At 43.2% G+C, this 14,760-nt stretch overlaps 1 protein-coding gene across 1 annotated transcript in view; it reads left to right on the top strand.

The window, feature by feature from the left end:
* The window catches only part of LOC143285766 (glutamyl-tRNA(Gln) amidotransferase subunit B, mitochondrial-like), a 15,703-nt gene extending 8,441 nt beyond the window's left edge, over nucleotides 1–7,262 (top strand). The window contains exons 7-12 of the mRNA XM_076593184.1: nucleotides 1,313–1,397; nucleotides 1,971–2,208; nucleotides 3,351–3,484; nucleotides 4,002–4,080; nucleotides 5,367–5,501; nucleotides 6,115–7,262. Of these exons, the coding sequence (XP_076449299.1) occupies nucleotides 1,313–1,397; nucleotides 1,971–2,208; nucleotides 3,351–3,484; nucleotides 4,002–4,080; nucleotides 5,367–5,501; nucleotides 6,115–6,252 (809 nt within the window). The 3' untranslated portion in view covers nucleotides 6,253–7,262. The remainder of the gene's footprint in view (nucleotides 1–1,312; nucleotides 1,398–1,970; nucleotides 2,209–3,350; nucleotides 3,485–4,001; nucleotides 4,081–5,366; nucleotides 5,502–6,114) is intronic.
* The last annotated feature ends 7,498 nt before the right edge of the window (nucleotides 7,263–14,760 follow it).

Consider the following 14,760-nt stretch of genomic DNA (forward strand, 5'->3'; position numbering starts at 1 on the left):
ACCACGGCAGGATAGATTCTGCCACCTGCCCCAGCCATTGTGAGGTGGTGATGACAACAATAGAGGGATCTCTCTCTCTCTCTCTCTCTCTCTCTCTCTCTCTCTGTGCCTGTCTTTCCCTCACTCTCCATCTCCTCTCTCTCTCTCGTTGTCTGCCATCTCTCTGTCTCTCCGTCTGTCTCGTCCCCTCTCTCCTCCTTTCTACCCCCCTCCCTCTCTGTCTCCCTCTGTCTTTCCCTCTCTGTCCTCTCTCACAGTCTCTTCTCCCTCCCTAACCCCCTCCCTCTCTGTCTCTCTTTCTTTCTCCCTCTCCTTCTATTATCTGCCTGTCTCTTTTTCTTGACCCCTCTCTTGTCTTCTCTGACTACTTTACTCACCAGCCTCTCTTCCTATTCCGCAAGCAACACTTCACACTGTGCTATACATGTTGCATGCTCTGGGTGCAATTTTTTATATTAAAAAAAAATAAATTTTTTTTTAGCTTTCTTAACCCATTTTATTTAAATTTTTCTTTTTGCACGTATTGAATGTTGGTGTGTGTTGCATTTTGACATACCAATAAAAGCCCTTGACGAAGACCAGTGGTCGGAACCAGTCGGGCATCCAACAAACTGTTTTGTTGTCATCTTTTTTTTTTCTATTGTATATATATATATATATATATATATATATATATATATATACATATATGTGTGTGTGTGTGTGTGTGTGTTTTAATCTATGCATTTCGATGAGACAATAAACTCAGGTCCCGTTTACTGCACATACTTGGCGCACTGAAAAAGAACCCATGGCAACATAAGTGTTGTCGTCTGGCTAAATTCTATAATAGATAAAATAGATATATTAAAAAAAAATATTAAAAAAACCCACTCAGTAGGTATGCATTATACATGCAGGCACTCAAAGGCCTGACTAAGAGCGTTTCGCTATGCTGCTGGTCAGACATCTGCCTAGCAGACGTGGTGTAGCGTGCATGGATTTGTCCGAACTGAGTGTTGCCTCCTGGAGAAACTATAACTGGAACTTAAACTTTGTTTTCAGCGGGACGCCAAAGGACCGATTCAGCGCTTATAGCTTTTAGAGGCGTTTGATTGGCTAAGAGCGGATTTGGCCAAGCAGAGCAAACCGATAGGCCTAGTTTGCATCAGTTTGACATGGTACAGTATATGTTTCAGCAAACATGGAGTATAACACAAACTCCTCCTTTCAGCTGGACGGACTTTGCAAAAAAAAAAAAAAAAAAAGAAAGAAAAAAGGGGGGTTATTTTCTCTGATGTGATGTGTCTAACGGTAGTCCTTTGTTCTCCAGACTTTGAGATCCAGAGGCAGATAGAGATCCTGGAGAACGGTGGGCAGGTGGAGAACGAAACCAGAGGATTTGACGCTGAAACCAAGTGTGTACCTGTATTTATGTGTGTGTGTGTGTCTTTGTGTGTGTGTTTACCTGTGTTCGTGTGTGTATGAGTGAGTGTGTGGGGGGAGAGGGTACTTGTGTGTGTGTAAACGTTTGTGTGTGTGTTTGGGTTTGTGTGTGTGTGTGTATTTGTATGTGTGTGTGCATGAGCAGAATAGGAGAAAATAGAATGTAATGATAATGATGATATTAATAATAACAACCACAATAATAATAATAATAATAATAATAATGATATCAAGAGGAACAGTAATCATGATAATAGTAGTGATAATGATAATGATACCACTATACTACTGCTGCTACTACTACAACTACTACCAGTTATTTACAGAGCACCTGATCTTCGACTTGAGGTGTGTGCATCCGCATTCAGACGACACATGTACAGTGTCAACACACACACACACACACACACACACACACACACATGCACATGCGCATGCACAGACACACATACACACAAGATTAAACAGAGAACATGTACAGGAAGACTGCACCAAAAAAAAAAAAGAAAAAAAAAAGCCAACCTTTTCACCCAACTGTCTTGCAGCGAAACAGTCCAGATGAGGGACAAGGAAAAACTCCTGGACTACCGCTTCATGCCGGAACCGAACCTCCCCCCACTCCACGTGTACACCCACCAGCGTGCACCGTCGGTCCGTGCCTCGGCGTGTGGGGCTGTTGTGATGGAGGAGGTGGCAGAACGTCTGAGAGAACTGCCGGGACAGATCCGTGCCCGAGTGCAGGAGCAATACGACATCCCTCTCATGTCCGCCTCCCTGTTGGTGGTCAGTGACATCGGTTCCAGTTTCAAGGATGTCTTGTCTTGTCTTGTCTTGTATTGTATTGGAGTGATGGCCTAGAAGTAACGCGTCTGCCTAGGAAGCGAGAGAATCTGAGCGCGCTGGTTCGAATCACGGCTCTGCCGCCGATATTTTCTTCCCCTCCACTAGACCTTGAGTGGTGGTCTGGACGCTAGTCATTCAGATGAGACAATAAACCAAGGTCCTGTGTGCAGCATGCACTTAGCACACGTAAAAGAACCCATGGCAACAAAAGGGTTGTTCCTGGCAAAATTCTGTAGAAAAAATCCACTGCGATAGGAAAACAAATAAAACTGCATGCAGGAAAAAAATATTTTTTTTAAATGGGTGGCGCTGTAGTGTAGCGATGCACTCTCCCTGGGGAGAGCAGCAGCCTGAATTTCACACAGAGAAATCTGTTGTGATAAAAAGAAATGCAAATACAAATACTGTATTTTATGACTCTTTGTCAGAACAGATTTTCTGCATTGCTTTTCATTGCATTGCATTTTATTCTATTCTGTTCTATTCTATTCTGTTCTATGACTCTTGGTCACATCAGATTTCTCTGTGTGAAATTTGGGCTGCTCTCCCAGGGAGAGCAAGTTGCTACAGTGTATGTGTGTGTTGTGTTGTATGTGTGTGTGTGTGTGTGTGTGTGTGTGTGTGTGTGTGTGTGTGTATGCACTTGCATGTGAGTACATTTGGGTTCAGTGCAGTCCATATCATTTTCATATATATTGTATTGTATTGTATTGTATGACTGTCACAACAGATTTCTGTGTGTGAAATTCAGGCTGCTCTCCACAGGGAGAACGCATTGCTGCTGTGTGTATTGTGTGTGTGTGCATGTGTGTGTGTCTGTGTGTTGTGCTTTATTGTGTTGTCTTGTCTTGTGTTTTATTGCATTGTGTTGTATTGTGTTCTTGTTTTGTCTTCTATTGTCGTGCATATTGTTGTGTTATGTTTTATTGTATTGTAATATGTAGTACCGTATTGTATTGGATTGTGTTGTATTGCGTTCCATTGTATTGTGTTGTGTTATATTGTGTTGTTTATGTTGTGTTGTGTTGTGTTGTCTTGTATTGTATTGTATTGTATTGCCTTGTATTTTACTGTACTGACAGACGGAGGAAGGAATGCTGGAGATGTTTGAGTGGCTGGTGAAGGACGGGTCACGGGAGGTCGTACCTGTGCTCAACATGCTGCTCAACGAGTTCTTGGGGGTGCTGCATGAACACGACTGCTCAGCTGCTGAGTGGTGAGTTACTTGATTGTTTGTGTGTGTGTGGTGTGTGTGTGTGTGTGTGTGTGTGCATGTGTCTTGGTGCCACACACATGTTTGTGCAGAACTCACAACTCTTTTCACTATTAGTGATATTAGACGATTAAAAAACAACAACATATATGTATGTATGTGTGCTTCAGTCATGCACACTTAAACACAATGATGGGGAGCTGTGTATGTGTTAATATGTGTGTGTGTGTGTGTGTGTGTGTGTGTGTGTGTGTGTGCATTTTACTGATACATATATGTATATATTTGTTGGATATTTATATTTCTACACATTGATGTGCAGCGTGTGTGGATTTTTATTTGACTAGTTTTTTTCTTTTTATGGTGTGTTTGATCAGATTATGTTTGTCTTTATAACAAGCCTGTGATTGCATGAATTAATATCTGTGCGGATTGATAATGTATTTTTGATTTGATTTGATTTTGATTCGTATTTGTAATTATGTTCAAGTTGTTGTGTCAAGTGTTGTATGCCGTGCAGTCCAATCCCAGTGGAGTCCTTGGGCGAGGTGTGCGATATGTTAGCATCCAGAGAGATCTCCACTTCTGCATCAAGAAAGGTGACAGTGCTCAGATAGTGTGGATTGTTGGTGGTTGGTATCATGATTAATTGATACAAATACTTACTGTAAAGTTTGGTCTATAAGCCGCGACTTTTTACCCCAGCTTCAGCCTCTGCGGCTTATACAATGATGCGGCTTATTTGCGGATTTTAACGATCCCGGGAGTGTCACGTTCTCGTCTATTCTTAGCTGCCCTTCAACTCACCAAAATCGAAGATTTTAGTGGATTCAGTGAGCAGGATGACGTTGAATAAATGTGACTATCCCTAAATTATGGATCTTATTTTCGTTGTGTTTATTTATTATTATTTTGTGGCACTAGCAGCATTTTCGCTTGCTTTTCTTTGTGTTGTTTCATAACCTGCAGTATCGACAGCTTTTCTTAGTATCAGTATGTGTTCTGGTACCGGAAATAAGTGCGGTTTATAAACCGGTGCGGCTTATGTATGTATAAAGTTCAATTTTTTCCAAAATTTAGTGGGTGCGGCTTATATACCAGTGCGCTCAATAGACCGAACTTTACGGTACATAGTGCCTGTCCCTGGTCAGAGACCAAGCTCCAGGCGCTCTACAAACACAGTCATTTGTGCAGCAGGGTGCCTTCCAGGCTAGCGCTGTGTGAGAGTTGCCTCTGGGTGCTTGTCTTGTGTTTCCTGTGTTATTCAGTCAGGCTTCAGTCATGCACACTTAAACACAATGATGGGGAGCTGTGTGTGTGTGTGTGTGTGTGTAGGAATTTTTGTTTATTGTCCCGTCACACATATTGGTGATTGAAGACATTTTGTTTGAGTATTAATGTATACACTTGAGTATTATCATTTAGAAGAGGAGGGGGAGGGGGATGCGTGTGTGTGTGTGTGTGTAAAAGAGATTGAAAGTGTGTGTTTGTGAAAGAGAGAGAGAGCCTGTGTGTGAGAGTGTGTATGTTTAAGTGTGAATGTGTGTGTGTATGTGCGAATGTGTGTGTTTGTGTGTATGTAGGAGAGAGAGAGTGTGTGTATGTGTGTGTGAGGCTCTGTGTGTTTGTTGATTTTCTTAGAGAGGAAGTTTGTGTGTGTGGGGGGGTGGGGTGGGGGTGGGGGCATGTGTGTGTAAGATTGTGTGTGTGTGTGTGTGCGTATGAATCAGTGTCTGACTGTGAGTGACTGTGTGCATATGCATGTGTTAGAGAGTGTGTGTGTATGTGTGTGTCATGTGTGTCTGTGTGAGTGTAATTCCCAGCTCACCAGATCACCTCACTGTGCTAACGTTATGCTCATGGGGGTGTGTGTGGGGGAACACAGGTGCTGTCGTTGCTGTTTGAGCGACCAGAGCTCAGCGGACGAGAAGTGGTGGAACAGGAGAGCTTGGGTCAGATCCGTGACCGGCAGCTGATTGAAGAAGTGGTCAATGAGGTGCTGACGACTCAGCCCAAAGTGGTCAGTCTTCTGTCGCTCTATGTGCTTCATAGTCTGTGTTGTCTTGTTGTGGGCAGCGATGTTGAACTGTGGAAAGGGTAAAGAGGAGAAAGTGTGTGTGTGTGTGTGTGGTTGTGTTTTGTTGTGTGTGTTTGTTTTGTGTGTGGTTGTGTGTGTGCGATTGTGTTGTGTGCACATATGTGTATTCACGTGTGTTGTGTATGTTTGTATGCATATATGATTGTGTGTGTTTGCTTGTGTCAGGGTATGTGTGTGTGTGTGTGTGTGCATGTTTGTGGTTATATGTGTCTGAACACATGGGTGTATATACGTTCATGTGTATGTGCATGTGTGTATGCAAGAAGGAACAAAAAAACAAAAAATCATGTTTTCTCTCATATATCATTTCTTCATAACGATCACCACCTCCCCAAACATTAATCAATACACATCTCATTACTCACATAAACAAAAATCAACATAGAAACGAGCAGACAAACGAAACAAAAAAACACACAGCTCAACTCTCCACCAAATGAAACCTACCGGTACTCACATGTACATTACCTACCTGACTCACCTGTTGGATTCACCTGTTAGATTCACCTGTTGCACTCACCGGTGTGTTGATCAGATGAAGAAGCTGAAGAAAGGTGGGAGCCGAGCCTTAAACGCCGTTATGGGACCTGTGCAGCAGAAACTGGACCGCCGAGCAGATCCCCGCATCGTAACCGAGATCGTCCATGACATCTTCAAGCGATTGCCCAGATAGATCTGTGACTGTTTGTGATCATGAATGCTCTGAGTGTGTGTACATGTTGAAGCAATTGCTTGGATAGCATTGTTACTGTGTGTGTGTGATTATGAATGTCTCTGAGTGAGTGTACATGCAGAAGCGATTAGTCTGATAGCATTGTGACTGTGTGAATGTGATCATGATCGCTCCGAGTGTGTGTACATGTTGAAACAATTGCCCCGATAGCTTTGTGATTGTGTGAACGTGATTGTGTGCGTTCTGTATGTGTACATCTTCAAGCGATTGCACAGACAGGTTTGTGACTGTGTGTGTATGATAATGTGCACTGAGTGTGTGTACACGTCTTTCAGCGATTGCCCGGATAGGTTTGTGACTCTATGTGTGTAATTATGTGCTCTGTGTGTTTGTGTGTATGTGTGTGTACAGCTTGAAATAAGTGTCAAGATAGCTTTTGAAAAAGTACGGAGTAATTCCTCATGTAGCTTTTTGACAGTGTCTGTGTGGTTATGTGTGCTTCGCATGTGTGCAGGCATGGCTGTTCTTGTATATATGCCATACAAAATTGTACAAGTCGTTTTATCTACTTTGCTTGTAATGAGTTAAGACTGATCTCTTCATGTGCTTGTTGTGTGGATGAGATGATGAACTGAATCTGAATTTCTTTGTGAATTCATCAGCCAATAAAGAATTCAAACCTTATCTGCATTTATGCTTGGGTTGGAGTGGCTTGAAAAAAACAGAAAAGATTGCAGTGTCTTAAATCCAGAGAATGAGTGTGTAGGTTTGTGTATGAGCGCAAATTATATTATCAGATGTATACGTACACACATGTACTGAAACAGTGTTCGCACAAACAACTAGAGATGAAGTCTGTTCTCTCTGCTTCTTGTCGCCTACTCTTAATATTTTTCTTCTTCTCATTTGCTTATTGTCTATTCACAACAAGCTGATTCTGACACATGTATATCAGTTTCAGTTTCTCAAGGAGGCGTCACTGCATTCAGACAAATCTACACCACGTCTTCAAGGCAGATTCCTGACAAGCTGCATAATCCAACACACTTAGTCAATCCTTAGTGCACACACAAATATGTTTGTGTGCCTATCAGAGTGTGACTTCTGCCACAGAATTTTTTTCTACAGGACAACCCTTTAACTCACTCGGTACGGCCAGTCCTCTCTTCTCCTCAACACAGACCCCTTGGATGTCCAGTGGGTGTCACTGTGACCCAACCTTTAGCTTCCGTCATCAGAATTGTGGTATTCTTTGTCAACATTCACCTCTTCAGTATAAGAGCCTTCCGCTTGCAATATTTTGATGGTGGTAATTGGGATGAAACGTTGTTAACGTCGTCTCTTTTGCCGTTCGTATGGAGAGAGTTAACCCTTTGCGTTAGCTGTGCTTGACTATGTGTGTATACATATGTATGTGTACATAACTACATGCATGTATAAGAATGTGTATTGTGTGTGCGTGTGTTTATGTAAGTTTGTGCCTGCCTATGTGTACGTATGTGTTAGGGAAGCTGTTACTTACACATCTTAAAATGTATGTATGCAGTGTGTGTGTGTGTGTGTAGTCACATTTTGGTGTGTGTATGTAACATAGATATAATGTTTTATGTTAACAAAAGCGTTTTTGTAAAGCACCTAGAGCAGATTTCTGGATAGTGTGCTATATAAGTATCCATTATTATTATTATTATTATTAAATGATGTGGGCTCTTTTTCAGTGTGCAAAGCTCGTGTTGTACATGGGACCTCATCCAAATTACTAGACAATCAGTCTGATTTTTGCAGTCAAACTTGGAAGTAAAGGGCGAGAGCTAGAATCAAACCCAGACATTCACAGACACTGTATTGGCAGATGAGTGTGTTAACTATTCTTCCACCTTCCTTTATTCATTTCAACACACGCACACACTCATACAGCGGATTTTGAGAATGGGTGAGTGATTGCGCTTGGGGAGGGGGTTGTACTGAGAAGAAAAAACACAAAAGAAAACACACACACATGGTGTATGTGCGAGAGGAGGCTTACATGGGCGCATGAATGTAATCATGTCTTGATGTAGCCACTTTCCTCTTTGATCTGTTTTAATACAGTGTTTGAATTCTACTGCCATTTTGCCCCTGTATTATGCCTGCAATTTTCCATCTGAGTTGCAAGTACTCAAATGTCACATCACACTTGAGGTCAGAAAGAAACTCTTTGTGTGTGTGGTTGTGTGTGTATGTGCACGTGCTAATGCAAGCCACAAGGAAAACCGTCATTGTGTTTATGGTGCTCAAAATTTGTAAATGTCAAAATTGACTGGAGAGAGAGAGAGAGAGAGAGAGAGAGCAATTCCAGGGTACAAACTGTGATGTACACAGACTGTCAAGAGTTATTTTTCTTCGATTTGCAGGACTGGTTGGCGAGGCTCCAGCCCTGTCAGTTGAAAGGATATTCAACATATGGGGAAAAAACATTTTATCACGAATTACATCTTAATTTTAATGACTGCTCAACCGACATCATTTTATATATGAGAGTGTTTGTGTACGAGATGAAGTGACAGACATTTATTGCTATCGTTTTCGCTTTTCCCAATCCTCCATCCTGTCTGTGTGCATGCCGCCCCGCCCCCTTCTCTCTCTCTCTCTCTGTTCCTTGTTACAGTTAATTGTTGCTTACAGCCCAGCCGAGTGCACAGCGCCATATCAGGACTGTCAAACCATACAAATGCTCAACCGCGTCAACACAAAACTGTCACACACACACACACACGAAAAAAACAACAAAAAAACAACCTTTAAGATAAACACAGTTCATGTCACATTGTCCTAATTATTCAACTCCTCTCTCAGTCCCTCTCTCTCTCTCTCTCTCGCTGTTTCTCTCATTATTCAGCAGTAGTCTGCACGAGGATCTTAGGGGACATTTGTATGTTAATAATGGGATCAGATGTTGGTTTCTTTGTTTAGTTTGGCCTTTCCCCTACTCGCAATGAAGATTGTTTCCTTTGGAGTTGGCACAATGTAATCAGTCCAACAGAGACATCACCTACCTCACTCACCAACGTACTAAGAGACGGTCAGTTTGCCTGTAGTTTACTTATACCTTGTTTCCGAGACAGAAGAAAAATCAAGGGAAAAAAACAACGATCACTTGTTCAATTACGCTTTATGATAAATGATACTGGGCAACTTTCTCTCCTCTGTCACCAACAAACATGTTGCAACTCTGGTTTTGGTCCGATACCCAAGTTAAGCCATGTTTTGTTGTTGTTGTTTTTGTTTGTTGTTTCTTTCTTCTTTTTTTCCCCACCAACAAGGGAAAACACAGCACCTCTTCAAGCAGCAAAAAAAAAAAGAAGAAAAAAAAGTTGAATGTGCCATTTATTCAGGTTTTAGTCACGTACAGATACACACTCATACAGACATGTAACATTTTAAATGTATGACCATTTTTGATTATTTGTCGGCAGCCATACTTCGTTTTCGGGGTGTGCATGATGGGTATGTTCTTGTTTCCATTACCCACCGAATGCTGATAGTGGATTACATGATCTGTAATGCGTGCATTTGATCTTCTGCGTGCGTATACACACGAAGGCGCGTGCGTGTGATCATCTACGCGCGCGGCGTCTCTCACCGAGTCTCTCCGTGTTGATCTTGCATTATGATTGACCAATGACGCTCGGTCATCACTGAGTTATAAGACTTGCACGCTGTTGAATGTTGTTGTCTTCTTCTCCTTCTTCCTCTTATAGCCCACGTGTGTGTACATTTCACCGACATTGTCCCGAGTCCGTTCAGTTCAACAACCGCTTCACCCAGTGACACCACCCTGCTCCTCAGTGAGATGACACACAACTAATGACCTCAGTCACAGTTAGAGGAGATTTCTTTCCCATCTCCCGCGCGGTGGTGAGTTGGTGTCAAGCCTCACAGTGCAATATGTCAGCAGGTTCGTGGTGTCCGCCTCCGCTCACTGCGCCCGGTCTCCGGAACTGAGCAATTATTGTTGTCAGAAGGGTGCCAAAGAGGGGAGAACAGGCTTGACAAATTGCCGTCTTGCGTGAGTTATAGCCCTTCGTGTGATCGCCTTGACTTGGTTGTTGTGCCTTTGTCAGAAGTGTGGCGTACATTGTGGATCAGTCCGCACGGTTTTGACACCCGCTTGAAACCGAAACTGTGTCTTACTGATGTGGATCTGACCATGGCCCTGACATGACACAAATTCAGTTTGAACACACACACACACACACACACACCGCCACACACAGAGGTGAACTACACACACACACACACACACACACACACACACACAGGTGAACTAAAAAAAAACTACACACACACACACACACACACACACACAGAGGTAGTCTATGTGGAGAAAAAGTGAATTTTATTCATCTCACTCATTGCCCACTTTATTCCTTGCTTCCCACGATTCCAACGACTCACACACGTACATAAACACACACACACACACACACACACACACACACACTGGCACACACACATCTGCAAGATTATCCATAACTTAAAAAATTTTTTGAATGTTTGATTCAAAGTCTAGTAATTGGTATCTACCTCAGTTTAACTGATCACGTTTTCTGTTATGATAAGCATGCTTTTCACTGTTATATGGATGTTTAACTCTGTTATAATTCATGTTATCGTTCGCTCATAGTACAGTCCTGCGTAGCTCTTCGTTTTCTACTACTCACTACAGTCATCTCACCACCTCTTACCAAGTACCCCACGCCTCATCTCCCATGCGCACGTACACCCCCGCCACTTCCCCCCCCCCCCCCCCCCCCCCCCTCATCCCCCCCCCCTTTTTTTTTTTTTTTTTTTTTTTGCATTCCTCGTGTGATATCACCGAACAGTGAAAAGACATTAACTAAACATCTGCAAGATGTTTTTAACAATTATGTTCTCTGATTATCCTGTTTCTAACAATAAAATTTGCCCCACCCACCACCACTCCCCTTCGTCGACTGCGTCTACCTCACTCACACCCCTTCCAATATTCCCGTGGTAGTGCCTACCTGTTCAAGAAAAGAGGGCCTACCTGTTGGTGGAAAGAGGGCCTACCTGTTGGTGGAAAGAGGGCCTACCTGTTGATGAAAAGAGGGCCTGCCTGTTGATGAAAAGAGGACCCACCTGTTGGTGTAAGAGGACCTACCTGTTGGTGGAAAGAGGGCCTACCTGTTGGTGAAAAGAGGGCCTACCTATTGATGAAAAGAGGGCCTGCCTGTTGATGAAAAGAGGACCCACCTGTTGATGAAAAGAGGACCTACCTGTTGATGAAAAGAGGACCTACCTGTTGATGAAAAGAGGACCCACCTGTTGATGAAAAGAGGACCTACCTGTTGGTGAAAAGAGGACCCACCTGTTGATGAAAAGAGGACCCACCTGTTGATGAAAAGAGGACCTATCTGTTGATGAAAAGAGGACCCACCTGTTGATGAAAAGATGACCTACCTGTTGGTGAAAAGAAGACTTACCTGTTGATGAAAAGAGGGCCTGTCTTTTGATGAAAAGAGGACCTACCTGTTGATGAAAAGAGGACCCACCTGTTGATGAAAAGAGGACCCACCTGTTGATGAAAAGAGGACCTATGTGTTGGTTGAAAAGAGGGTGCGCTGGTGTAAATCTGTGGCAGTTTCAGTTCAAAAGGAAAAGTGCAGATTGCTGACCGAGTAAGATTTAGACACTTGGGAATGAAAAGTTTCGCCTCTCTACGCCAGTTAGCTGTCAACCACAGAGGTGGTTTTGCCTACCACATGGTCCTCAATTTTAGGTCAAAAGGGCCAGTCGTTATAATTGATATGAATACTTAAACAGGACATGTCCTCCGTCAGAGACCAAACTCGAAGTGCTTTACAAACACGGAGTCACTTGCACAACGGGCTGCCTACCTAGGAACAGCCGACCTTAAGCACTCATGGTTCTTTTTATGTAGCCGGTTGGAGGGTCTTATCGCCTCTCAAGACCCCCCCACTCCCTACCCCCAACCTCTTGGAATGCCAGACGGCCCCCCCCACCCGGACAGACATCCAGGACTCACCCCATCGAACAACGAAACCTTCACAAAAGAAAAACCGAAGTCCTGAAGAACGTGACTCTTTTGAGGGCACAATTAAGCCAATTGGTCTTTAAACAGAACTGTCCATAAACGAGGTATCAAACGCTTAATGGATAATCTATAAAAGCAACACACGAGTTTGATTGCCTATTCAGCTGATTCTCAACAGTTGTATACAACGTAAAAAAAAAAAAAAAAAAGTAGTAGTGTAGTTGATTGTTGAACGTCCCTTTCTTAAACCTGCTTGTGCTACAAGAGAGAGAGAGAGGGGGGGAGAGAGAGGGGGGGGGGAGAGAACGAAAAAGGCGGATTGGGAGGAGAAAAAGAGAGAAAGAGCGATACAGAGAGAGGGGGAGAGGGTGGGAGAGAGCCCGGGGGGAAGGTAGGAAGGAGACAGACAAACAGACAGACAGACGGACTAACAAATTAACACGAGGACAGAAAGGCCGATAGACAGACAGACAAACAGATTCACAGAGACATCAACCGGATAACAAACAGACAGCCAGAGACTTGCATTCCTTACGTCGGCAAGTTAATTTTTCCTCTGCGGCACTTCTGTGGTGATTCCTATTGCGGTTTTTTGTGAGCGTCTGTCTGTCTGTCTGTCTAACCGTCTGTCTGTCTTCATGTGCCATTCTGTCTGTATGACTCTGTGTTTGTTTCTGTCTCTTTGTCCGTCTCTGTTTGTGTTTGTCTGAGTCACTATATGTGTCTCTGCCCTGACTGTTTCCATCTGTTTGTCTTTGTTTCTGTCTCTGTTTGTCTTTGTCTGTTTCTTTCTCTCTGTTTCTTCATGTCTGTGCGTGCGGGTGTGCGACGGTATATATGTGTGTATGTGCGCGTGCGTATGTATGTACGTGTGTACGTGTGCTTGCGTACGCACACGTGCCGCGTCAGTGCGTGCGAGTATGCGCACGCGTGCACACATTCGCACTTTGTAAGCCTACAGCGTGTACGCACACGTATATCTTTGCGAACTTTATGCGTGCACATGCGTTGAAGGCCACGAAGATAACTTCCACAAGAATTCACTCACTACATTTTGCCACTCGGCGTCCAACTTGCTGTCATTTCTTGTCGCCGTGTCTCCCACGTTTTAGATAGTGCGATATTGTAAACAGAATGAACACACACACACACACACACACACACACGAACACGAACACGCACACGCACACGCACACACACACACACTTTTCCTCTTTTCCCTGGAAGTTGTGGAATGAGAAAGTTCTGACACCTCACACAGCCAGAAGCACGGTATGTTCAAATTAATTGTAGCTTCTGGCACACACCGTCGGTAATTCGTCCGCTAAAATCCGGACAGACGTCACTCAAGACCCTTAAACTGCTCCTTAACTGACTGCCTGCCACGGCTACGGGCCTGAAAAAACGGGTATCATTGCAAGTCATTTCTTGCCCCCGATAATCGTTAGGTATACTTCTTGCGTCAGTTTGCATGTCAAGTTAGACAGATTGTGTCTGGCGTGTAGATAAAACGATTCCTTCTTTATATTTGCCCGTTACATGAAAATCAATATTGATCTCTATTTTCCAGTCCCGGCCGATAACTGTAATGTACATGTTTCAAATCTGTATGTCAAGATGGGCAGATACTAGCGTTCAGATAAATGATTACTTACACTTGGCCGTCGAACGAAAATGTCTGGGGGTTTTTTCTTTCTTTTTTTTTCTTTTTTTTTTTTCACGAAATAAGTACTTCACAGTCGAGTTGGACACTCATTGATCAAGCATAGACAAATGATTATTTACGCTTGCTCTACCAAAAAAGAAAAAAGTCTTTTGTCCTCATGATCGCTGTGTATGCGTTCCACGTCTTAACTTCAAGATAGTTATCGATGCATAGATATTCTACCTACGTGTACTTGCACAATCAGCAATAGTAAAGGGTGAAAGTTATCTATCGTTTAAAGAAAAATGAATGTTGAAAATTATAGAAAGCTAAGCGTAGCCTCTTGTCCAAAAATGTATAGATCTAAAAAAATTTATATTTTTTTTATTATTTTTTTTTTTAAAAGTATAATCACTTTGAAGTGAGTGGAGTGATCGCCTAGAGGTAACGGGTCCGCTTAGGAAGCGAGAGAATCTGAGCGTGCTGGTTCGAATCACGGCTCAGCCGCCGATATTTTCTCCCCTTCCACTAGACCTTCAGAGGTGGTCTGGACGCTATTCATTCGGAAGGAGACGATATAAACCGATATCCCGTGTGCAGCATGCACTTAGCGCACGTAAAAGAACCCACGGCAACAAAAGGGTTGTTCCTGGCAAAATTCTGTAGAAAAATCCACGTCGATAGGAAAAACTGCACGCAGGAAAAAAAAAAATACAAAAGAAAAAAAAAAGGGGGGGGGGGGGGGGGGGGGGGCACTCTCAGTGTAGCGACGCGCTCTCCCTAGGGAGAGCAACCCGAATTTCAC

The sequence above is a fragment of the Babylonia areolata genome, chromosome 9, assembly GCF_041734735.1.
Source record: "Babylonia areolata isolate BAREFJ2019XMU chromosome 9, ASM4173473v1, whole genome shotgun sequence".
Classification (NCBI taxonomy): domain Eukaryota; kingdom Metazoa; phylum Mollusca; class Gastropoda; order Neogastropoda; family Buccinidae; genus Babylonia; species Babylonia areolata.